General features: G+C 36.8%; 3 protein-coding genes and 2 long non-coding RNA genes across 8 annotated transcripts; 3 read left to right on the forward strand and 2 right to left on the reverse strand.

Moving 5' to 3' along the window:
• Positions 1-2,091: 2,091 nt before the first annotated feature.
• LOC116001488 (uncharacterized protein C57A7.06-like) lies at positions 2,092-8,685 on the reverse strand. The gene is made up of 18 exons (XM_031241361.1): positions 8,313-8,685; positions 8,047-8,188; positions 7,444-7,922; positions 7,097-7,315; positions 6,681-7,007; positions 6,208-6,558; positions 6,010-6,096; positions 5,812-5,919; positions 5,331-5,699; positions 5,028-5,159; positions 4,703-4,855; positions 4,225-4,497; positions 3,752-4,102; positions 3,554-3,640; positions 3,356-3,463; positions 2,875-3,243; positions 2,572-2,703; positions 2,092-2,399 (listed from the first exon to the last, which is right to left on the reverse strand). Exons 1-18 carry the CDS (start codon positions 8,628-8,630, stop codon positions 2,244-2,246), a joined length of 4,161 nt encoding a protein of 1,386 aa, XP_031097221.1. The 5' UTR covers positions 8,631-8,685; the 3' UTR covers positions 2,092-2,243.
• A 3,070-nt stretch (positions 8,686-11,755) lies between these two features.
• Positions 11,756-12,908, forward strand: LOC116002561. 2 transcript variants are annotated; one of them, XR_004094504.1, is made up of 3 exons: positions 11,756-12,116; positions 12,439-12,512; positions 12,741-12,908. It is a non-coding gene; the product is annotated as an uncharacterized LOC116002561 (long non-coding RNA). The 2 variants fall into 2 exon arrangements; XR_004094503.1 differs by having other exon boundaries at positions 11,756-12,512.
• A 3,687-nt stretch (positions 12,909-16,595) lies between these two features.
• On the reverse strand, positions 16,596-18,564 carry LOC116002564. Its single transcript, XR_004094506.1, has 2 exons — positions 18,426-18,564; positions 16,596-18,291 (listed from the first exon to the last, which is right to left on the reverse strand). It is a non-coding gene; the product is annotated as an uncharacterized LOC116002564 (long non-coding RNA).
• A 267-nt stretch (positions 18,565-18,831) lies between these two features.
• LOC116002557 (choline/ethanolaminephosphotransferase 1-like) lies at positions 18,832-21,729 on the forward strand. 3 transcript variants are annotated; one of them, XM_031242729.1, is made up of 7 exons: positions 18,832-19,115; positions 19,435-19,611; positions 20,030-20,039; positions 20,117-20,167; positions 20,389-20,466; positions 20,562-20,653; positions 21,328-21,729. In XM_031242729.1, exons 2-7 carry the CDS (start codon positions 19,475-19,477, stop codon positions 21,341-21,343), a joined length of 384 nt encoding a protein of 127 aa, XP_031098589.1. In that variant the 5' UTR covers positions 18,832-19,115; positions 19,435-19,474; the 3' UTR covers positions 21,344-21,729. The 3 variants fall into 3 exon arrangements, with proteins under 3 accessions (XP_031098589.1, XP_031098588.1, XP_031098587.1); XM_031242728.1 differs by lacking the exon at positions 21,328-21,729 and having other exon boundaries at positions 18,832-19,137; positions 20,562-20,894; XM_031242727.1 differs by lacking the exon at positions 21,328-21,729 and having other exon boundaries at positions 20,562-20,894.
• Positions 21,730-22,309: 580 nt separating this feature from the next.
• LOC116002559 lies at positions 22,310-23,948 on the forward strand. The gene is made up of 4 exons (XM_031242732.1): positions 22,310-22,606; positions 22,757-22,873; positions 22,973-23,165; positions 23,576-23,948. The coding sequence occupies exons 1-3, from the start codon at positions 22,415-22,417 to the stop codon at positions 23,162-23,164; spliced, it is 501 nt and encodes a 166-aa protein (XP_031098592.1). The 5' UTR covers positions 22,310-22,414; the 3' UTR covers position 23,165; positions 23,576-23,948.
• The last annotated feature ends 264 nt before the right edge of the window (positions 23,949-24,212 follow it).

The raw sequence follows: 24,212 nt of genomic DNA on the forward strand, positions 1-24,212 counted from the left end.
TATTATTACATTTCCAAAACAAAGCCAATCCACCACTTAAACCCACACTATCAACATAAAAAAGTCCATCAAAACCCAAATTCACACGCAAACGTTCCGCATGAGTTCTACCAACTTTTGTTTCCATTAAGAAAATAAAATCTGGCTTCTTATTGGACACCATGTCCATAATCTCACGAACTGTACGTGGATTGCCTAAGCCACGACAGTTCCAGCTTATGGTACTCATTGGGATGGGCGGGCCTAGGCTCCAGGACCCGCCAAAAGCAAGTTTTTTGAAACGGCATTCAAAGAAAAATCACCAACCTCATCATCATGTGCCCGACGTCGTTTTAGAACATTATATGCTGCCACCATATTGCTCACACGGCCACCTCTCTTGTCCGTTGGATTTGCTCCAATACCAATATCCATGTTCACTGCCTCGTCAACAACTGGATTATTATCAAACGATTTCGCTGGCACTTCTGCATGGGGACTACGGTCGGCTTCCACATTAGCAGTCGGCGGTGAGAATGACGAAGTGACATGAGAATCGGTTATTGCGTCCATGTTAGCTGCTTCACCACTCATAGGATGACCAGTAGAACACGGCGCCGAATTGCTGCCATCTGATTGCCGAAGTCCCTCATTCTCAACCTCAGTACTCTTTTGATCCGCCTCCATCGACTCCTCAATCGGCTTCTCAACAGTCTTATTAATCAAATCCGGTCCAGCCCATAATTTACGCTCTGCTGTCGATTCGGGGGCAACCCAACGCTGATTCGCCGTCGGAACACCTCGCCTATTTCCAGCCCGAAGAGCAGCGCTATAAGGTTTCGATCCCGAACTGTGATCAGTGCGCACGTCCTTCCCACAGAACTTCTCAGCATGTCCAAGAACACCACACAAGAAACAAAAGGTTGGAAGCCGCTCGTACTTGAAGTCCACCGTAAACCATTCACCGGAGTCCCTTCTCAGTCGCATACCCTTCTTTAAAGGCTTCAAAACATCAACAACAACCCTAACTCGGAAGAACTGACGAATAGATCCATCAAAATTCCTCTCATCAGACTTCACAAACGCTCCGATGAAATTTCCTATTGCCTGAACCACCGCCTCCGAACGGAAACCTGCCGGCAAACCATGTAGTTGAACCTAGAAGTCCACCGAATTCAGAGATATCGTTTCTGGATCCTCCCTCAGCGTTATACGCTTCAAGATTAGGACACTTTGTTCGTAAGACCATGGACCATCGTCCATAATTCGTTGCACATCCTTCTCCAAGAAAAAACGAAATAAGTAGCGTTGAGGCAGAAGCTCCCGAACATTCATTCCACGAGCTGGTCTCCAAACCCCCGCCATCGTATCACGAAAGAAGGCAAATCTGGTTGGTTTATCAGTAACTAACCTACCAACCACGTAGAACTCATCTTCAATTGTTTCATCATCGACGTTCACTCGTTCTTCACGAACAGACCCATCCCCGTCATCAAGATCGGCGAAAGTGAGGTTGGCAAACACTTGCTCAACTGGAATCGCCATGCAGATCGATGAACAACACAGACAGAATCATACACAAACAGCGACAAACGGCAAAAAACACGCAAACCCTAGCGTGAGAAAAACGGCTCGCCAAACCCTAGCGAGAGAGAGGAATCGGAATATGGGAACTTGAAATGTTTTTTCTATATTGTTTCAAAGACATCTAATTATTGTCAAAGTCATCTGATTATTGTTTTTAAAAAAAAAAAAATCAAAACCCGGGCTTAATGTTCATGACTTGATTTTATGACGAAATGGTGCAGTATTAAGGTTGGATTTAGTCACTTGTCAAGTATTTAAAAAGAATAACAAACATGTTCTCTAGTCATAAGCACAAGTCTAACTTTTATTAATTAGTTGAGTTGTCATAATTTACCGTTTCACAAACTATCGAAAGTCTAACTTTTATTAATTAATTAAGTTGTCATAATTTACCGATTCACAAACTATCGAAACTATCAAGTCAGATTGCATTCAACTTACATTACAAATTCTTAGAAGAGTAATGCTAAAAGTAACCATTAGAAAGTTTTTTTTTTTTTTTTTTTTTTTTTGAAAAAAATAAAATTTTGGTGAATGAGGAACAAAATTTGATTGAAATATATGGCCGAGTATTCCCTCATAATCATTACAAATTTGTGTAAAAAAGAAAAGAATAAGAAATTATACAGAACTTTGGAATTCAGCCTAAAAGTTTCAGCAGTGGCAAGTAGTAGCTTTTAGTTGGTCTTGGCACTCTTCCTTGAGGCTCTCCCACCACCACTCTTGCCTCTCTTCCGTTTCTGTTCACCTTGCTTATGCTCCTCACCTCTTTCATGAGGATTCACATCCTCAAATTTAATAGGTTTTATGATCACACCGGCTTTCTTAACCACCTGTGGAAAATAAAGACAACAATGTAAAGTAGTTATGTATATAACTCCCTTGGTGGAATTGTTCCCAGAATGGTGAATTATGCGCACACTTGTCTAACAATGCTATTGACGAGAATGAAAGGAAAATGAAGCTTGTATGAAAGGAGAAAAGTGGCGTGTTTGAGAATTATACCTCTGGACGATTAAGAGCTCCAATTGCTGTTACAGGGTTGAACTCTGGTCCGATGGGCATCCGAATGCTGTGTTCAAATACTTCTGTGGATGTGTAGGGGTAAGGCAATGTCTTGGTATGTAGTTTTTCAGCCTGACAGAACATAAAGGCATTCATTGAATAGAGAATACTTGTAGAAGCCAGTATAAGCAAGCTAAATATATCTAACACCAATTTCCACCATTGATTTCTTCTATGAAATAAAATACTTAATCGTGGGGAAAGTTTGAAAATGAGAGAATGGAATGCATGATTGAGAAAGACCTTTCTATCCCACTTCTCGGAGATTATAACATGATTAAGACGGGCATCCTTCCTCTTCTTGAGGGCTTCTTCCCTTTTAATTCTGGCATTCTCATGTTGCTCAAGCATCCAAGAGGGTGGACCTTTCTTTTTCTGTATATTCGTCCATTGACCCCAGCCAGGAAGTAAAGCTGGCTTTTCAGGTTCTGGATTTTCCTCGTTCAAGATATCCTGTTTTTCTTTCTCAAAGACTTCTTCAACATCGTCGCCTGCAAAAGCACGCCGGATAAGTTCTTCCTGAGATGGGAGTTCATAACTTGACTTAACCCCAGAAGACAACATCCCATCAATCATTTGTCCTTCACTATCGGAATCACTGTCATCCATTTCCTACATGTAAAACAGTTCAAAAAAATGAAGAAACAATCCCATAATACTCCGTAATATTTTACAATCTAAATGACACAAGGCACATGTCAAATGCAAAAAACAGGATATTTACCTCTGCATCACTGTCATGCACTGCAGATTGTGTAATCCCTTTAGAGTCACCAACAGAGGCACTCTCGGTGATTCTCTTCTCATTATCATCTGATAAGTGTTTCATCAGCTAAGAATCCGAAAAAAGTAGTCGCTGTGAGTGCTAATGTTTGTTTAAAAAATAACAAAAATCTAAGCAAATTAAGGCAACAAGGTTGACCATTTTCTTTTTCTTTTCCTTAGGTGCCATAATAGCAACTTCATATGTTGTCTTGGGCCCAGGGTCTTTAGCAATGTCCTCAAAACTCTGGGAGCTCATAAAAGTTAAAATTAACATCGCCCCTCAAATAAATAATACAAATGACCAACATAAAAAAAGATTATATCACTATCCTGCATGTATCAGAAATCCAATCACCTTAAAAATGGAATAATGATCAATCTCAGACTCTTCGCGAAGTACATTAGGATCAAAAGAAACTTCCACTTGAGAAGTCCTATTTTTGCCAAACCCCTCATCTTTTGCTTCATCAGCATCCACGCCTTCACTATCACTGTCACCATAATAATTGTCTGACTTCGTCTTATCACTAGACTGTTGAACCTGTTTCTTGGAAGCCCCAAAGACCCTCCTACCACTCAACACATTCTTTTCTTGAGTTTCAGCAACATTTTTGTCCTTCAACTCATTCAGTGATTCTTCATACTGCTGAACAGCAACCTTTGCTTCTTCATCAGCTTCCTCCTTCCTCTTTTTCAAGCTGCGGGCCTACCCCAATGAAATCAATATAATGATAAGTTAAAACTATAGTCCAAAGTGATATTTGCATGATGGCAAGGGGCCAACCACAAAGAGTTAAAGAAGATAGAAAAAATGTACAAAAAAACTACCATAAAAGGTAAAGACAACACTCCTGTAGTAGGCAATTCTTCATCCTCTCCAAGTACTTTAAGTGTCTTGTCCTTGGCTTTATTCAACAATTTAGTCGCAACATCCCCATCCGAATCAGCTGAAATCTCATCAATGTCATCTTCATCACTGCTCTCATCACTACTATTACCCTCTTTCATAGAGTTCATCTTCCTAGTTAAAAGAGCATGTTGATTCAGTTGCTCAGCCAAAGCAGCACGAGTTCCTTCATCTTGGACATCCAAACCACGTTTTAAGATGCGTTGNTTTTTTTTTTTTTTTTTTTTTTTTGAAAAAAATAAAATTTTGGTGAATGAGGAACAAAATTTGATTGAAATATATGGCCGAGTATTCCCTCATAATCATTACAAATTTGTGTAAAAAAGAAAAGAATAAGAAATTATACAGAACTTTGGAATTCAGCCTAAAAGTTTCAGCAGTGGCAAGTAGTAGCTTTTAGTTGGTCTTGGCACTCTTCCTTGAGGCTCTCCCACCACCACTCTTGCCTCTCTTCCGTTTCTGTTCACCTTGCTTATGCTCCTCACCTCTTTCATGAGGATTCACATCCTCAAATTTAATAGGTTTTATGATCACACCGGCTTTCTTAACCACCTGTGGAAAATAAAGACAACAATGTAAAGTAGTTATGTATATAACTCCCTTGGTGGAATTGTTCCCAGAATGGTGAATTATGCGCACACTTGTCTAACAATGCTATTGACGAGAATGAAAGGAAAATGAAGCTTGTATGAAAGGAGAAAAGTGGCGTGTTTGAGAATTATACCTCTGGACGATTAAGAGCTCCAATTGCTGTTACAGGGTTGAACTCTGGTCCGATGGGCATCCGAATGCTGTGTTCAAATACTTCTGTGGATGTGTAGGGGTAAGGCAATGTCTTGGTATGTAGTTTTTCAGCCTGACAGAACATAAAGGCATTCATTGAATAGAGAATACTTGTAGAAGCCAGTATAAGCAAGCTAAATATATCTAACACCAATTTCCACCATTGATTTCTTCTATGAAATAAAATACTTAATCGTGGGGAAAGTTTGAAAATGAGAGAATGGAATGCATGATTGAGAAAGACCTTTCTATCCCACTTCTCGGAGATTATAACATGATTAAGACGGGCATCCTTCCTCTTCTTGAGGGCTTCTTCCCTTTTAATTCTGGCATTCTCATGTTGCTCAAGCATCCAAGAGGGTGGACCTTTCTTTTTCTGTATATTCGTCCATTGACCCCAGCCAGGAAGTAAAGCTGGCTTTTCAGGTTCTGGATTTTCCTCGTTCAAGATATCCTGTTTTTCTTTCTCAAAGACTTCTTCAACATCGTCGCCTGCAAAAGCACGCCGGATAAGTTCTTCCTGAGATGGGAGTTCATAACTTGACTTAACCCCAGAAGACAACATCCCATCAATCATTTGTCCTTCACTATCGGAATCACTGTCATCCATTTCCTACATGTAAAACAGTTCAAAAAAATGAAGAAACAATCCCATAATACTCCGTAATATTTTACAATCTAAATGACACAAGGCACATGTCAAATGCAAAAAACAGGATATTTACCTCTGCATCACTGTCATGCACTGCAGATTGTGTAATCCCTTTAGAGTCACCAACAGAGGCACTCTCGGTGATTCTCTTCTCATTATCATCTGATAAGTGTTTCATCAGCTAAGAATCCGAAAAAAGTAGTCGCTGTGAGTGCTAATGTTTGTTTAAAAAATAACAAAAATCTAAGCAAATTAAGGCAACAAGGTTGACCATTTTCTTTTTCTTTTCCTTAGGTGCCATAATAGCAACTTCATATGTTGTCTTGGGCCCAGGGTCTTTAGCAATGTCCTCAAAACTCTGGGAGCTCATAAAAGTTAAAATTAACATCGCCCCTCAAATAAATAATACAAATGACCAACATAAAAAAAGATTATATCACTATCCTGCATGTATCAGAAATCCAATCACCTTAAAAATGGAATAATGATCAATCTCAGACTCTTCGCGAAGTACATTAGGATCAAAAGAAACTTCCACTTGAGAAGTCCTATTTTTGCCAAACCCCTCATCTTTTGCTTCATCAGCATCCACGCCTTCACTATCACTGTCACCATAATAATTGTCTGACTTCGTCTTATCACTAGACTGTTGAACCTGTTTCTTGGAAGCCCCAAAGACCCTCCTACCACTCAACACATTCTTTTCTTGAGTTTCAGCAACATTTTTGTCCTTCAACTCATTCAGTGATTCTTCATACTGCTGAACAGCAACCTTTGCTTCTTCATCAGCTTCCTCCTTCCTCTTTTTCAAGCTGCGGGCCTACCCCAATGAAATCAATATAATGATAAGTTAAAACTATAGTCCAAAGTGATATTTGCATGATGGCAAGGGGCCAACCACAAAGAGTTAAAGAAGATAGAAAAAATGTACAAAAAAACTACCATAAAAGGTAAAGACAACACTCCTGTAGTAGGCAATTCTTCATCCTCTCCAAGTACTTTAAGTGTCTTGTCCTTGGCTTTATTCAACAATTTAGTCGCAACATCCCCATCCGAATCAGCTGAAATCTCATCAATGTCATCTTCATCACTGCTCTCATCACTACTATTACCCTCTTTCATAGAGTTCATCTTCCTAGTTAAAAGAGCATGTTGATTCAGTTGCTCAGCCAAAGCAGCACGAGTTCCTTCATCTTGGACATCCAAACCACGTTTTAAGATGCGTTGTGCCCATTTCGATTTATTCTTGTGTTTCAAAGTCATCCGTTCCTGCATAAAGTTAAAATTCCAAAAAAGCATTTTGAGCCCCAAAAATCAATACCAAAATGATGTCCTCCATGACAAGTAACAAAAGTTACCTCAGCCCTTTTAAACTCTTGTTTCATAGCCAATTCTTTAGCAGCTTCAGGATCTGTTTCAGCAAATGTTGTTGCTTTCAATCTGTCTTTCTTCAACAATCGGTGATATGTTTTGGACTTTATATTTTTAAGTCGTTTTGCTTTCATTTCATGGCGAAAAAGAAGGCTGCGCATTTTAGCTAGTTGATTTTGGCGGTCCTTTACATCATCAATGCTTAACTGTCAAATAAAATAACAAAATAGAGCATGATACGGGGTTCTATATTCACTTACTTTTCTTACACAGGGTTATAAAATAGAAGTATAGAATTGAAAACCATAAAAGGATCTATAATCAACACCCATACCTCATTTAGTTCAAGAAGTCTTGCACCATCTTTTCTATGAGCATCAACTATTTCACTATCACCAACAAAAGAAGCAATTTTCTTTTCAAATTCTGTTCTTGGTTCAAATTCAGCAGCTATTGCACCTACAGTAGAAAATCCCAAGTCTATATCTTCATCAAAATAGATAGTGGATGCTTCTCTGTTTCTCTTGACCAATGGTTCCCACTTTGTAATATCCTTTTTGGATTGTTCATAAGCAGCCTTTCGTTCCAATCTTTCTTGATCTGGTCTAGGGAGAGGTGCATTAATGGACATGGACTTTTGCTCCATTCTTTGTATGTTCTTCCTAAGTTTGCTGTAGCCTGACTTCCCCTGGAGTGGGTCCAGAAGATCTTGAATACTAATGCGGCCATCACCCTCCAGAATATCCCGACTGGGATTATATTCAGACTCTGGATATGCCTCAGATACTATAGCTTCACTTCTCTTCTTCTTACCTAACAAAATTTCATCTTTTCAATGTCAGAGCACTCACAAGGATTTACATGTTCCTCATATATGAAACAAGGCTTAATTAAGGATCAAAATAGTTAATGCAAAATTTTGAAGCTAAAATATTACCTACAAAAGCATCACCGGGCAGGCCAGTTATTTCCTGCAACATCCGTGAATGTCTTTCATCAGCATCCTCCTCAAAATCATCTCTGTCTTGATTATTTTCATCATCTTCATAGTCTTCATCCTCAGACGTCACATTCTCATCCTACATAGAACAGAAAACTCAATGACTAAATAATTCAGGCAGCTCACATCAGCAAAATTCCAGGCCAAATTGGTTGGTATCAGTAACAATAGCTAAATTTGAAACAATCAAATCAGTAAGATACCTTGAAGTCTTCAGGAAGCTCATGTAGCTCACTTAGGTAATTCTCCACAGGATCATATCGTTTGTTCTTCTTAGATTCCTCCTCGGCAAAACCTTGCTCGTACTCGTACAAATCACCGACGGCGACATCAGAGTCGGCAGCATCAGAGTCTGACGCGTCTTGAAGAGCAATCTGCTTTCGGAGAACATTGGGCAAGCCAGGCCCGTGCCTTCTCTTTCCCCTGTCGTCTTTGTTAGAACCCTTCCCACGACTGAACTTTCTCCTCTTGCCTCTGTCTCCCTTGGCTCCCTCCTTGCCTCTGCTCTTCAAATCCGCCATGTTTTCCTCTTCCGGAGAGCTCTTCGCGCCTGTTCTCTGTTAGGGTTTAAGTGGGAAGAAGATTATTTTGGAAATGTTGGAATTAGAATTGGGCTGGGCGTGGATCTATATCTTATGGGCTTAACTTAATGGATTGTTGGGCTAATAATAACCCAATGAATGTCTTATTGATTCGACCAATTATCTTAAAGTCTTATTCCCGTTTAAGGCTATATAATACGGAGTACTAAAACTCCCGTCTAGTTTTAGGATGGATTTTGTTTTATAAAACATATTTTTTTATTACGAAAGTAATTTCAACAAATAAAAATATAAATCAACTTTAAGTTATTAATAGCATGTGATGGACTTAAATCGATGAGCCACCTCATAAACTTAACCTAGAATTTATGTATTTCATTTATATTTATTTGCTTTTTCGATGATTGGGCATCTGGGCTGGCAATAGCATATTTTATTTGCTTAACACGAATGGTTCACTGGCTCAATCCGACATAAACATATGTAGTCAACGTGGGACTCATCGTTTATTGAAGTTTGACTGGCTTGGTTTCCGTGCTCATCAATTTTAGACTTATACTATATAGTCTATATTTATTAATAACTTTATGATCGAGTGACAATATTGACTTTTCCATATAATAAATAGGAAATCATGATTCATTAATACGAGCCGTCGTAGAGCCTTGTGAATATTAAATTTTAAATTTAATCATAAACCTAAACTCTTATATATGTATTATATTTTAAAAAGAGATCGAGCTATAGTTGGACAAGATTTTTTTGAGAAAAAATTGCATTAGATTAGTCTTATGTAATATGTACATTTAAAACAAAAAATGTAATAAATTATGTAATAGGTAATAATCTGCAAATTATATATATAAGAAGAATTGACCGGAAATTGAGAGAAATATTGGTTTGTTATGAAAATAAAGATTTGCAAGCAACAATCAGAAGAAAGATTAGAGAACAATAACAAGAAGAATTGCAACAGATAATATTGGAGAGAAGGGAGAGGATTCTTATTTATCTCTTCAATTGATACATTTACAAATGAAATACATAGGCCTATATATAGGCAACAACGTTAACCCTTCGATACTCCAAATGACACTTGAGTCTTCATATGTCCAGAAATACAATAATTGAGATAATGGTCACACATTATTATTATATTCATAACACTCCCCCTTGGCCATTATCCTATCATATCTATGCCTCGTTAAAAACCCCGCTAGAAAAACCCGGTGGGAAAAACCTAGCCGAGGGAAAAAGAGTACATGATATGTCTAATTATGTATTGCACTGGTTGCCTCATTAAAAACCTTACGCTAAGAAAACCCAGTGGAAAAAAACTTAGCTAAGGGAAAAAGAGTACAACCATAACCCCAACATAAACTTCAGGACATAATATTCGTGATTCATTATGCTCCCCCTGAAGATAACATTCTTCAAATCCCTTATTTTAAACTTCAAAATGTAGAGGGATTTTGTGAACAATCATGTTCAACTATCAATGTAGAAAATATATTTCATAATAATTGTGTGACTCTTTTTAGAGCTCACGTGGGTATAATACTGACATTATCATGTCTAGTCAATTTTCATAATATACCCATAACATTATTCTTATTGTCCACTTATAGAACAATGGTGTAAATTATAGTACAACCAGTTTTTGGGACTTGGCATCATGGGATATAATAATAATAGCCAATACCCAAGTAGCCCATTATATAGTGGCTTGTCTAAGTAGCCAACCAGAATCATTTATGGGCTAACTAGTGTATAAATTCCTTTCCAAGGAAATACTCGATCTTTTAAGTCGAGATAATATTTAGCTTTCACATACAAGCTTTTCTTTCAAATCCCGTCTTTAGACATGAGCTAACATCATTAAGCTCTTTATATATTTCATTGATGTTTATACCATCAATATTGACTGAGATAATAAGTTCATTAGTGACTCTTTATTAAACACAAAATGGCACATATTATCCCTTCTTCACGAGGATAATAACTTCATTCGCCACTCTTTAAAGAATACATAATGTCACATAATATATTTATATTCCTTCTTCAGAAGGGAAAAATACTTAGTCTGTTTCAGGTCATATATATAGACCTTAAAATCCATTATGGATTTTCAAATATACTGTCCAATGACCCATATTTATGCGGTCATGACATTCATCATATATTATCCAATGACCCATCTTATGCGGTCATGATATTCATTAACTGCATATTATTCACTGCCAATGATATAATCAGCGAAACTTATTGCCATCCATTTATAACGAGAATATGGAAGAGTATATCAATTATGGGTATCTGTGTAAACCCATGAGCTCCAAGCCTCGCCTTTTATCACATCATTATTCTCTTTTGTATCAACACCTATTCAATGGTGTGTACACATAATATAGAGAATAGCGAGCTGAGCTATTTGCCTTCCTTAATTGCTCATTTTATTTATCAATTAATCAAGGCACTTCTTATGCCTAATTCTGGCCAGATTGAGCAATTATAAAGGCAATTGAGTTGTCGACAACATTTTCATAATTTTCTCCCATATCCATAATAATTTATGGCAATTTCAAAATCAACCAGATGATAAGCATTTCCCATCAATATTCAAATCTAGTCGTGTCGCATCCCAGTATTAATTATTTGGTGCACCACTGGGTATTTCGTCCTTTGACGAATGTCTCTTTTAGACATCATTAGGGGTGTTAGCGAACAGAGCTTTCGACAAACTACTCGTGTTCGTGTTCGGTAAGCGTTCGTTTATGTTCGTTTATTAAGGTAAACGAACATTAACAAACAAAATTTTGAGCTCGGTAAATAAACGAACAGAGCTTGAACAATGAGAAGCTCGTTTGATAAGAGATCGCGAACAAGATCGTTTGTGTTCGTTAAGGATGTTCGTGAACAAGCTCGTTTAGTGTTCGTTAAGGATGTTCGTGAACAAGCTCGTTTAATGTTCGTTAATGATGTTCGTGAACATGTTCACAAACATATATATATATATATATATATATATATATATATATATATGGGTAATAAGGTAATTTTATGGTCTTTAGGGTTTCCAACTTTTCCCATCTTCCCATCTTCAGCAGTCAGCACACTTCACTTTCGGCTCCACTCACCACTCTCCACTCTCCAAGTCTCCATCCTCCATCCTCCATTCCCCCTCTAGTCCTCTTCAATCTTCAGCACTTCAGCAGGCAGCCCGGCAGCAACCACAGCGATCGTCGGCGCCCAGACCTCAGACGTCACCATCGCCGTAACGCCCAGACAGCAACAACCACACGCCCAGACCTCTGCAGCAGCCACCATCACCAGTTCACCAGAACCGCCGAGGCCACCAGTCCAACACTCCAACCCCGCCGAAGCCACCTTCACCACCACCGTACCCTCTCTCTCTCTCTCACCACCACCGCCGAAGCCACCAGTCCACCACCGACGAAGCCACCAGTACCCCCCTCTCTCTCCCTCTCTCAATTAAAAAAAAAACATTTCTCTCTATTTTTTTTTTGCTATTCATTTTTTTCTTAATTAGTGACTAATCCTAGTGTTTAATCCTAAGTATTCATTGGTAGTGTTCATTAATTTTAACTTCTTGTGATTTTTTATAGTAGCAATTTGTTTTGCAAGTAAATCCTAGTGTTTAATCCTAAGTTGTACAGGTGTTGTACCTCTTAACTTGCTATCTATGCTTGCTATATATTTGATATATTCATTACATTTTTTTGGAGTGTGAACTATGGATCTCTTAAAACTTGATGGATGCCTACAGGAAATATTTGCAGGAGAGACATAATTGAGGACCCTCAATTCTGTGATATCTACAAGCACTAGCGAGCATCTGAGGTTTAAAATCAACCCTCTTTACGTGTACTAACTAATATGGTTGTCATTATGCTTGCTAGAACTACTAACTTTGAAATTGCTTTTCTATTTTTTTTTTATCAACTACTGCCTATCTTCAAGATAAATGTTCTAACGTATATGTGTCACTTGTATTATGTGATTGCTTCCTTGATTATCTATGATGCAAACAATTTTTAATCTTCTAACTTTAAATCTTCTTCCCTGCAGGATCCACAAAACTCAAGTCGAAATTGTGGATTTTCATTTGTTGCGGAATCTACATCTTATGTTGAATTTACTTTTTATGTTTTTGGCTTGTAAGGTTAACAAGTAGTTTCTGTGTATTTTTTAATCGTGTTTTCGTTAGTTTTATTATAGTTATGTTGTTTATTTCAATTATTTGGTTATTGTTAACAAACAAGTTTGTTTGTGAACATGTTCTTGTTTGTTAACGAATAACACGTTCGCGAACGTGTCTGTTCGTGAACATGTTCGTGTTCGTTAATGAACAACACGTTCGCGAACGTGTCTGTTCGCGAACGTGTTCATGTTCGTTAACGAACATGTTCGTGAACGTTAACGAACACGTTAACGAACATGTTCGCGAACGTGTTCGTTAACGTTAACGAACGTGTTCGTGAACGTGTTCGCGAACGTTAACGAACACTAATAAACGATTAACAAACGATCCCGAACAAGATTTTCAAAAATCTTAACAAACGATCCCGAACACGAACACTGAAAAAATCTTAACAAACGAACACGAACAACCTCTGTTCGTTTATGTTCGGTTCGTTAACAGCCCTAGACATCATTGATAGAAATATCAATAGATATATATTTGGCAGGAATTAATAATCTACTGAACATTTAGTTCAGTCAATCTAGTATGTGGATTTTTGAAGATCTTTTCATTTTATGAAATTTTCTCGGCATTCGAATTTTCAAAAATAATTTGGGCACAAATCTCCCCCTAATGCCGTGAAAATGATCTTCATGCAGTCAGCGTATCAAATGATCTTTTATCATGGGCTCTAGGTTTTTATACAATACATGGATATTTATAATCAACATGTATACCTAGCTTTATTTAATAGCCCGTAGAGATACGCAATGATGTGATAATAAAATAGACTGCATATTAATAAAACACAGATTTGGGAAATGTTCAATTTTTACCACGTACTAGATGTAAAGGGGAGTATTCATTTTATGCAGTATGTCAGATTTTGATTAAAATAGTAGTATATCAATCTTTATCTCCCCAATATATAATTTCTATTTAAGCATGCTTTATATGGGAGACTACTGTTTGACATATATACGATGTCCAATAATATTAGTTCAAATCTGACATTTCAATATTTAGCCCAAAGTGACCCATTTGCTTTCGTCATAATTTAAAATAATTAGGGTATTTAAATTGCAACATAGATATACTCAAGCGTATATGAAATCATATAATGTATATGATAGATAAAGCAAATACATAATTTAAAAGCAATAATTTGCAAACCAAAGTGGAATTAAGATTAAGGCATATATGATTCCACATTATATAATAAAATGCCGAAATAACTTTAATCAAAATTAAAGCAATTAAAGTGAAAATCACTTCACTTTTATAATAGGGTGCCAGGCTAATCCATTTTCTCAATTTATGAGAAATCATTTTCATAATTATCATCACATATTCAGGATGATATAATTAGCCTTGCCAAAATCTTAAAATCATTCAAATCAGTAAACTTTTAGTTTATAATAAGATTGGCTACAATGACACTCTTTCTAATGCAATATAATCATGAGGAAAAGCAGGGGAATTTTCAATACAAATTTCTTCCCTGATATTGCCTTTGTAATTCAGAGGAATTATCAATTCCTTTATTTTATAGTCTCAACATGACATTCGTCATTACAAACATTCAAATTCAATAAATTTCTATGAGACTTTTGGAGGGAACAACGCAATACAATTTTCAATAAATTTGTTCCTCCAGGCAATAATATATTAGCTCACCCAAAGCTTTCAAACATTTCGTACTACCAAAAATTGTAGTAACAAATTCCTCATTTTTAATGTGCAGAAACACTTTGCACTTTTAACCATTGTATGTGTGATTGCACAATCCACAACACATACATTTTTCTCATTTTTCTTGATCCAATCAAGACTGATGATGTATTCATTTGCTTCTTCGAAGCATATATCCTACAAGGATTAGACATCACATTATTTATCTAATTTTCTCCATGGTATATTTGGAGATAGCATATGCCAAACAAGCATAATTATACAATTTTATCCCATAATTTTGATAAACATATCAAAATATCTTTCATTTATAACATATGGGATAAACTTTATGGCCGTTAGCATAATATTTGATAAGAGTATATTTGGTCATATTTTTACCCCATATTTAAATCCATTTCTACCACTAAATATTAATATTATGTTCTTAATAATATTGAATTTCTTCATTGTGATAAATAATTATTATTTGACCAAAGATGATGAAGATTTGATAATTGAGCATAATATTAATATTTTGTAGTGGCATTTATAATCTTGTTTTGTATGTGTATATTTAATTGCACCAAGTAGGTGGAAGACATGATTTGGTGGAATGATGTGATGAGTGGGAAGCAAAAGACAAATGAAAGAAGGCAAAAAGAGGCATAAAACATGGAGCCAAAAGCAAAAAGAGAAAGTGGAAGATTCTGCAGAAATTCTGGAGGAGGACAATAGGCGTCTGTCTGCGCCCTGAAACAGACGCCTATTGTCCATTTTCACACTGCCCAGATTTTTGGACTTTCGCCGCGGCGAGAAATTAGGCTCGCCGCGGCGAAAATCGTTGACCATGCGCGAGAATTCTGCAGTCCAAATTCCAATTTTTCCCCTGCCTTTGCCCAACTATAAATACCCCTCATTTCTCCATTCTTCAACATCCAATTTTCAGTCTAGATTAGTCCCTTCCCCTCTTCTCTTTTCCTTTTCTTCTCCTTAAAAATGTAGACCTCCAAGTGAGGCTTGTTTAGTAGTGTAGGAGTAGTTTAGGATTTATTTTGTAATAAGAAGAGGGATGATACAAGGTTATGAGCTTCAACCGATGGATCGAGGGGAATTTATTCCCTTTCTTTCCTTAATTTACCTTGAGCTAACCTTGTATCAAGATGCTTGTTCTTAAATTTATTTATATTTGGATTATGGATTGTGTTTATGCCTAGATTGTTGTTTATTCATCAATTATTATGAATTGTTAGTTTAGCTTCTATGAGTTGTTGTGCGCAAGACTTGTTATTAAAAGTGTGTGATTATTGGATCCAATTACATGCTTATTTGTTGTTGTGTGACGGTGAGAATCGGGCATGACTAGAACACTCTTGCCACACCTATGATTTATACAATGCGAGAGCTTGATAAATTGTAGGGGGATTTCTCGGCTAATCTTCGGTCCCTTCACCGCGAGAGCGGGTTGGAATTTAGAAGTTAGCCAAAACGGTTCCTTCTCTAGTGACAGGGGTTGGAATCTAGAGGTTAGTTTAGGCTACCTCCTCACAACTTGTGGGATTAACTTGAGTTTGGGCATGTTGATTTGCTTAGGATCTTTAAAACGGCCTCGCTTGTAGACTACGAGAGTAGATAACTTGCGGTTTGGCACACTCGGGTAGATCACGAGAGTGGCACCGGGGACTTTAGTGCATTTCCTCCATTCACAAGGGATAGAACTTCTTTTCTACATTTGTTTGACACATGATAAACATTGACCCGATCCATATCCTTACCTATGTTGCATCTTATATATCTCTCTTCATTTGTTGCATTTATTTTTGTTATTTATTTTAATTGTTAAAACCATGTTATGACCGAACTAGCTTCACAAGAATCAATCCGAGTTAGTGCTTGACCAACCATTCCCTGTGGATCGATAACCCCGGAATACTCCGGGTATTTGCGTGTACCTAAAAGCTACGACCAATATTTATTATGCCAAATTTTATTTCATGATGATTCGCATGGCCATAGCATAAGAGAGCAAGTTGTGACACAAAATTAATTGTCACATAATATTCATAGCATTCACCATAAAAATGCTTGTCACAATATTTCATATTTCAAATGCTCTCAAAATTAAATCATCAACTGGATGTAAATACATAGATCATATATACTCTTATCATGCCATAATAATATTTTATGAAATATGATAATGCCAAATAATATATTACTAGTGCACATAATAATCATTTGCACATAACTAATATCATATAAATGTATACGGCATGAATAATATTTTATCATATTAAAATATGATGAGGCGGCAAACCTTAACTGAGTATGGTCAAAATCTCCGAAGTTATATTCCAACATTTAATTTCCAGTGTACTACCGCACTCAATTCCGCTTAGTAGTTCCCTGCCATCAAATAAACAAATATATATTAAATAGGATATATGTGGGTTAGGCAGAATGCATCCTAAAGATAAGCCATGTGCGGTAAGTATGGCAATAATCACTATGGAGAATTATTCTCCATAATAATAATATACTCCGTATATTGTATTATATAATATAATATTTCATTTTGGATTCCAGCTAAGTTTGGCGCATGAATCAGATTCCATCTCACAACCCCATGCAATATTGTTTTAACCTCTATTTTAAAACTCAAGTAAGGTCACACTTGAATTTGTATATTCCGTCCAGGCTACGCATGGGAACATGTCTGCCATTTGAGAAATTCACAAAACGCCAAACTAGGCCATTCCAATCTTTGAACTTCATGATTCTCGCCATCTGTTGTTCTTTCTTTTTATTTTCCCTTTTGTCCTTTTTGTCATATTCTTTCTTTTGGCAGACACTCCACCATGTTTTCCTCTTCAACTTTTTCTTTTGTTTTTATTTTATTTGTCTCATCCTCCTTTCATCAATCAACAACAGCAACACAACCCATTCATCATCATCAATTAGTAACAACAGCAAATATCACTATGCCATCGCTGTTCACGCCGGAGAGAACACGTCGACGCCTCACGCGGGAGAAAAACCATGTATAGTTGCTGCTGTACGTTTTGATTTTCGTCGGTCAAGAAGGAAATCGACCGAGAAGGAGCGCCGGTCGTCTACTATTGTACACCAAATCTGTTCAGCCGTCGAAGGAAGAAATCTCGCTGGTCACGATATGCTGCTGGCCATCGCCGTCGTAAACTACCACCATAACGGTTCACAGTCGACGAGAGGATGAGGGGGAAGGCCGTCAGGAGGAAGAACACCTTCACATAGAGGAGAAAAGCTACGAAACAAATGTGGAGTAGATTCATGGCTCCTCCTTCTATTATCTTCAGAGATACACTCTGGATATCTTTTCCTTCTATCAATAAAAAACAGTGACACAACCCAGCATCATATGCGAGTTGAAATAAGATCGCCGAAGCTGTTGCCGCTGGAGGTCGCCAAGAGTTCGCCATCATCCACCGCAGTTGCTCTAGACGACCTGAAGACTGATGGAAGCTGAGCTGCTGGCCGACGACATTAGGGGAGGCTGTGGTGGCCGAGCTGCTCCGTTGTCGTCACCAGCCTGTTTGCTGCTGCTGCACGCCTGACTTAGGAGAATATGGTGGTAATGCTCGGTCACCGTTGGATCGCTAGTCACCAGTTCGCCACTACTCTCCTTAATTTGTCCATTAGCGAGGAACTCCTCGTCACTCTCCATCACAGTAAACACGGTGCAAGTGGTGAAAAGGTCAACGGTGAAGTAGCCGTCGTCGGTGAAACCTTGGAAGAGATAGAGATCATTATTCCATTTTCATCTCATCAACAAGCTTCTATATAAGCAAGTTTATATAATATATATAGTCAAAATAATGACAAATAAGTAAGAATTTAGAAAAATTAATCCTTATCCATACTTCTCGTGATTCGATCCTCCTGACCGGAGGAGAAGAGGAATCGAAGAAGATGGTCCGGTGGCGTGCCCGGCCTGCGGCGGTGTGAGGTGACAGTGTTGGGTTGGCCAGACGGCGAGAGAGTGGGCTGGCCGGAAAAAAATGGTGTGGTGGGTTTGGTTTTCGCCAGAAAAAATGGTGGAAGTGATTGTCGTGAGTTTGGGCAAAGCATTCGTGCTGATAACGTGTTATGAAAATAAAGATTTGCAAGCAACAATCAGAAGAAAGATTAGAGAACAATAACAAGAAGAATTGCAACAGATAATATTGGAGAGAAGGGAGAGGATTCTTATTAATATCTTCAATTGATACATTTACAAATGAAATACATAAGCCTATATATAGGCAACAACGTTAACCCTTCGATACTCCAAAGGACACTTGAGTCTTCATATGTCCAGAAATACAATAATTGAGATAATGGTCACACATTATTATTATATTCATAACATGGTTAACTTTTGTTGATTTATTTCTATTTATATACTTTTAACTTTTTTATTGCTCAGCTGGCGGGAGAGAAATTCCTACTTTTATCTTTTACACATAAAAAGCTTGAGTAGCTTTGTATAACTCGTGCGCGCTCTTTCTCTCCTAGATCTCGATCTCGGCATTAATTGCTCTCTCTAAATCTCTGCTTGCAGTTCAATACAGGTAGATTAACACTCTCTAACAGGTATTCCCAGCAAATTGATATTCTGCACATGTTTGAATTCGCGATTTCTTTTCCTGCTTAGATTTAAAGCTGATTAATTTATTGAAATTCATTTATGGCAAGCTTTTGGGAACTAATAAATTTTTCAGTATCTTGAAAAATTGTTCAGCTACTTATATATGTAGGTGATTTTTGTCTGCTTAGACTTGATGCTTGGTAGTTTATTGATTGTTTAAAAACTTCATTTCTGGCAAATCTGTTTTATTTTTGCTTGTTTGGAACTTTGAATTGATTTCAATTATATGTGTGTGTATATAGCTGTGAGTTTGTAGAAGGGAGAGGGGTCAGGGGAGAGGAAATGGGGTACATAGGAGCTCATGGAGTGGCGGCCCTGCATGGGTACAAGTACAGTGGAGAAGACCACTCTTATGTAGCAAAGTATATCCTGCAGCCCTTCTGGAGACGATGTGTCAACTTCTTCCCTCTTTGGATGCCGTGAGTATATGCATTTCTAGTTTGCTTTCTATTTTATTGATGTTCTTTTATTTTATTATATTTATGGTTTTCTTGACATATATGCTCAAAAGGTTTAATCTTTCATGTAGTAAAAATGATAGAATTGGGGGTTTTCCCCTTTGCTAGTGAGCTAATATGGCCATGTGAAGTATCAGTCTCTATAGTTGAAGATTAGTAAAGTAGAATTAGTCTTGGGAACTTTCTGCTGGTAAAAGATGGCCTTTTGCTTTTTCTCGAAGCAATTCCTCTTCCAATTTCAAAGAATAGCCATATCTGGGGGGAAACACTAATGTGGGGAAATCGTTGTACAGTATTTTATTCATTGCTGTTTTCCAACATTAACTAACTGTTCTGTCTTTTTCTTTTGTGTTTGTGCATGTACTTGATGCCTGACTAGGCCCAATATGGTAAACAAACCCTATATTTCATCTTTGATTTGTTCAAGTATTACTTTAATATATGCATTGACATATTACTTTTTCAGATTACACTCACTGGGTTCATGTTTTTGGTCACTTCTGCATTACTTGGATATGTATGTAAGCTGGACTCTCTCATCCCCTCCCCCCTAAACAGAAGTTTAAATCTTTATGGTCTGTACTAGTTGTTAGTAATTGTTTTAGACAATGGGTTGCTTTCGGTGTGGTTCATGATGGTCTTTTGCATTTTATAGTTTTATCTTCTAGATTCTATATCTTTTGAAAGCATATATATCTGAGTATCATTTTCTGTATGTTTCTGATTTATTTTTCCTAGATATATTCTCCCCAATTGGACTCTCCTCTTCCAAGATGGGTAAATTTTGCACATGGGTTGCTTCTCTTCCTCTATCAGGTTTGCATGCGCCTTCATGCTATTATGATCAAGATGTTATTTCTCATAATTTTTCTCCTTATAATTTGTACTTACCCTTATTTAATTCATTACAGACATTTGACGCTGTTGATGGAAAACAAGCAAGACGAACAAATTCATCCAGTCCGTTAGGGGAGCTTTTTGATCATGGTTATTATATATATGTGTGTGTACATTTTTCTCTGCTTTCGATTTGTTTTGATTTCAATTCTACCTTGTTAGAGCATCCTTATCAGTTAGTTGGAGTTTATTCTCCAGTTTTTTGTGGGCCCCAGCTTCCATCTCATCATCCACTATCTCATTCAACACAAAAACCATTCTCCACACTAGTTTCAGTTATTTCTTAGTTTTTTGTAGTTTCAGTTATTTCTTAGTTTTTTGTGGACCCACCATTTTATCCCATTATATTTTAATTATTTATTTATCTATTTTGTTTATAAATTTATAATTGTATTAAAAATAATTAAACAATACGTGTTATAATTGTAAAGTTGAAATTAATTAATAAAAAAATAATTATAATTAATATGCTTAACACCTAATTAATTAAAATGATAATTGAGTAATTTGAATGAATTAACGGGGTGTTTGGTTCACGGAATAGACAGGGAATGACATAGCATTCTCAGTAACAATGTTCCTGGGAATGAGCTATTACCCCTTGCAAGGGTAATAGCTATTACCAGGGCCCCCTGGTATGTAGGCTATTCCTGAGTTCTCAAGAATAATTTTAATTTTTATATTTTACTTCCCATTTTGCCCTTGTTTAACCTAAAAACTTTATGCTATCTTTCTCTCTGTCTTCTCATCTCTTTCGTCGGATCATGAAATGGGTGACAGGGATGGAGTCGTCTAATCTTTGCGATCAGCCTCAGATGGTCCGATCATCGATCGGTCACTGACGACTTCCTGTCGTTTTAGATCGTTCCGTCGCAGTCTGTGGATGTCGTTGGTAGTGGAGGCTTTGGCTTCGCAAATGGAGACTATGATCTCATCAGCCGCTGCTCTGACTGGTGCTGGCCACCCAGCCGGAGGATCTTCGCAGGTCGCAACCTTCTGATGGCCTGGGGAGTTCGATTGTCCAGTGGTGGCGGCGGGTGGCTTTAGATTTTGGAATGGTGTTTTGGGTTAAGAACCTAATTTTAGTTTGCCATGTGCTTCTCTTGCACTAGGAAAGTACTCACAACGTAACTCTTCCACTTTTTATTATAATAATAATAATAATAATAATAATTTATATCATTATCGTTATTTAATAATAATGATAATAATAATAATATTATTATTATTTTTATAATAATAATAATAATAATTATTATTATTATTATTTATATCATTATTGTTATTTAAAATCATTATTATTATTATCATCATCATTATTATTATTATTACTATAATATTTTGTAAAAGGGTATTTATGTCTTTTAAACATATATTCCATTTCTATTCATTCAATCAACCAAACACTAGAATAACATTCCTAAAGTCTATTCCTTTCATGAACCAAACAATGGAATACAAATTCTATTCTATTCCATTCTCCAAGGAATAATATTCCTATTCCCTTAAAATTCATTCTGTGAACCAAACATGCTGTAAGAGTATGATAGAATGTGAAAAAAATTGAGAGTTAAAATCATATTTATAGGCAATATTATCATTATTATTATTTTTTTATATAAAAAAAGCCGTTGCCAGCAACGGCCGGAAATATGGCCGTTGCCTGGCACCGGCATTGATTTTAGCAACGGCTAGAAATTAAATTGCAGCCTTCCATCTTCTCTTATATTCACAACAATATTTTAAACTGTGGTCCGCACAGTTGTTGTGTGGACCGCAGTCCACATAATAATTTCCCCATATTTTGAAAACCTAATTTGCCTACTTAAGGGCTGCCCTCAGTGAAGTGCCGCCTCAAGCCCTAGCCATGGCGGACTCCTCTCAATCCTCTTCTTCCGACCTTTCTCCAATGGATTCTTTTCCACCGGACTTTTATCACCTTGTTCCACCCGAGATTTCTCCACCCGACTATCCTTCATCCGACCCCTCCGTTCTGAAATTTATAGAATCTTCAAAGAACTATCTGGCGAGTTTACCTTTCAAGCCATCGAAATCAAAAGTACGTATCTGTTCTCCGATTGAACTTCGCAATTATGATTCAGTTATTAATAGTTTTTTTTTTCTTTAAATCTTTCAGTTTTCTGTGATTTTGTGATTTCATTCTGCTTCTAATCCGTCCATCAATAACCCCGCAATTATACTTTTTCAGTTCTGTCCCTTGCCTTGTAGCCGATATAAAAGATCAATTGACATCATTAGAGAGGAAAAACCTGAAGAGTACAAAATTATTATTGATATATGTAAATTGGCTCTTGAACAGTATAAGGTATTTACAGTTTTTTTTTTTTTCAAAATTCTTATGTTTTTGTTTCCTCTTTCTAGTTCGATTTCATATTTAGTATTTACTAATTATTTTATCTTTTAGTCAGAAGAATTGTATGATTTTGAGAGCGTGCCTGACGGTGAGGAGGTGGATGTTACGGCTGTGGGATGCATGCAGTATACCCTCAAGTTTCGAGCTATGAAGGTGGATGGTCATGTAGAAATGTTTGAAGTTACTGGCCAGTTTATGGGAGGAGGGAATCTGATCATAAAAGAATGTACCCTACTGAAATAGGGTAATTTTGTTTAACCTCAACTTTAATTTTGTTGTTAATGGTATATGTAATCTCGCTTTGCTATCATGATCAGTTTTGTTTTTAAAGTAAACAGTTACTTTAGATTTAGCCTTGCTTTAATTTGTTACCATTTATGCATATATATATATATATATATATATATATATATATATTTTGCTTTTGTTCAATTATAAAAATAAACACTTTGATGGAGAGTTTTCGCAATGAGATAAGAATCTCTGGAGATCTTTCCTCCCATCTCAAGTCTCACTTCCTTCTTCTGCTAATGCTACTCCCACATACATATATATATAACCATTAGGATTTTATTTTTTGCCTGATTTTATTTTTTGCCTTGTATTACATTATATACATATATTACTGATTTATGTGTTAATTGATAATTTCAGGTGTTTTTCCTTGTTGGGTTTTCCTTCTGGACTTGACTTGGGAATTTCTACTTAATTTGCACCTACGGCCTCGGGGTGTTTTTCAAATAATATGTATTGCACTAATTTCTGTGTAGTTTCAATAATGTAGTTTGGACCCCTATTGCTATCATATCAATTATGTCTTGTCTTAAAACTATAGCAAGGAATCCACACTATTATCCATCAGGTCAGGAGTTTGGAGTTTGAATTCTTGCTCTCTTTGTGTTTGTGCCTGATAGCTATGCATAACAGCTAGTTTATTTCCTTTACTACTTTGTTGGTTAGGACCGCATGGTGGGTGTTAATTATATAATTGGATGCTTGTGATCAGGTCACGAGTTTGAATTCTTGCTCTCTTTGTGTTTGTGCCTGATAGCTATGCATAACAGCTAGTTTATTTCCTTTACTCCTTTGTTGGTTAGGACCGCATGGCGAGTGTTAATTATATAATTGGATGCTTGTGATGATCGTTCCAGGTTTTCCCACCTGTGAGTATCGCATGGGTTTGGTCTGCAAGTTTGGCATGAGTACTTTGGCACGATCTGTACTATTACAACTATCTATTCTTACTCTAAAAGGCAGCTCATCTTATTTTCTTAAATGGAAAATTATCTTT

Source organism: Ipomoea triloba, chromosome 13, assembly GCF_003576645.1.
Source record: "Ipomoea triloba cultivar NCNSP0323 chromosome 13, ASM357664v1".
NCBI lineage: Eukaryota > Viridiplantae > Streptophyta > Magnoliopsida > Solanales > Convolvulaceae > Ipomoea > Ipomoea triloba.

Bases quoted from the DNA above. Each gene is read 5' to 3' on its own strand.
- LOC116001488 (XM_031241361.1), bottom strand. From the start codon at position 8,630: ATGGCGGATTTGAAGAGCAGAGGCAAGGAGGGAGCCAAGGGAGACAGA. The intron at 8,189-8,312 runs GTATCTTACTGA...TGTTCTATGTAG, and splicing joins AGCTTCCTGAAGACTTCAAG to GATGAGAATGTGACGTCTGA. The intron at 7,316-7,443 runs GTATGGGTGTTG...TTTATTTGACAG, and splicing joins GACTTCTTGAACTAAATGAG to TTAAGCATTGATGATGTAAA.
- LOC116002557 (XM_031242728.1), top strand. From the start codon at position 19,475: ATGGGGTACATAGGAGCTCATGGAGTGGCGGCCCTGCATGGGTACAAG. The intron at 20,168-20,388 runs GTATGTAAGCTG...TATTTTTCCTAG, and splicing joins CTTCTGCATTACTTGGATAT to ATATATTCTCCCCAATTGGA. The intron at 20,467-20,561 runs GTTTGCATGCGC...AATTCATTACAG, and splicing joins TGCTTCTCTTCCTCTATCAG to ACATTTGACGCTGTTGATGG.
- LOC116002559 (XM_031242732.1), top strand. From the start codon at position 22,415: ATGGCGGACTCCTCTCAATCCTCTTCTTCCGACCTTTCTCCAATGGAT. The intron at 22,607-22,756 runs GTACGTATCTGT...ATACTTTTTCAG, and splicing joins TCAAGCCATCGAAATCAAAA to TTCTGTCCCTTGCCTTGTAG. The intron at 22,874-22,972 runs GTATTTACAGTT...TTTATCTTTTAG, and splicing joins TGGCTCTTGAACAGTATAAG to TCAGAAGAATTGTATGATTT.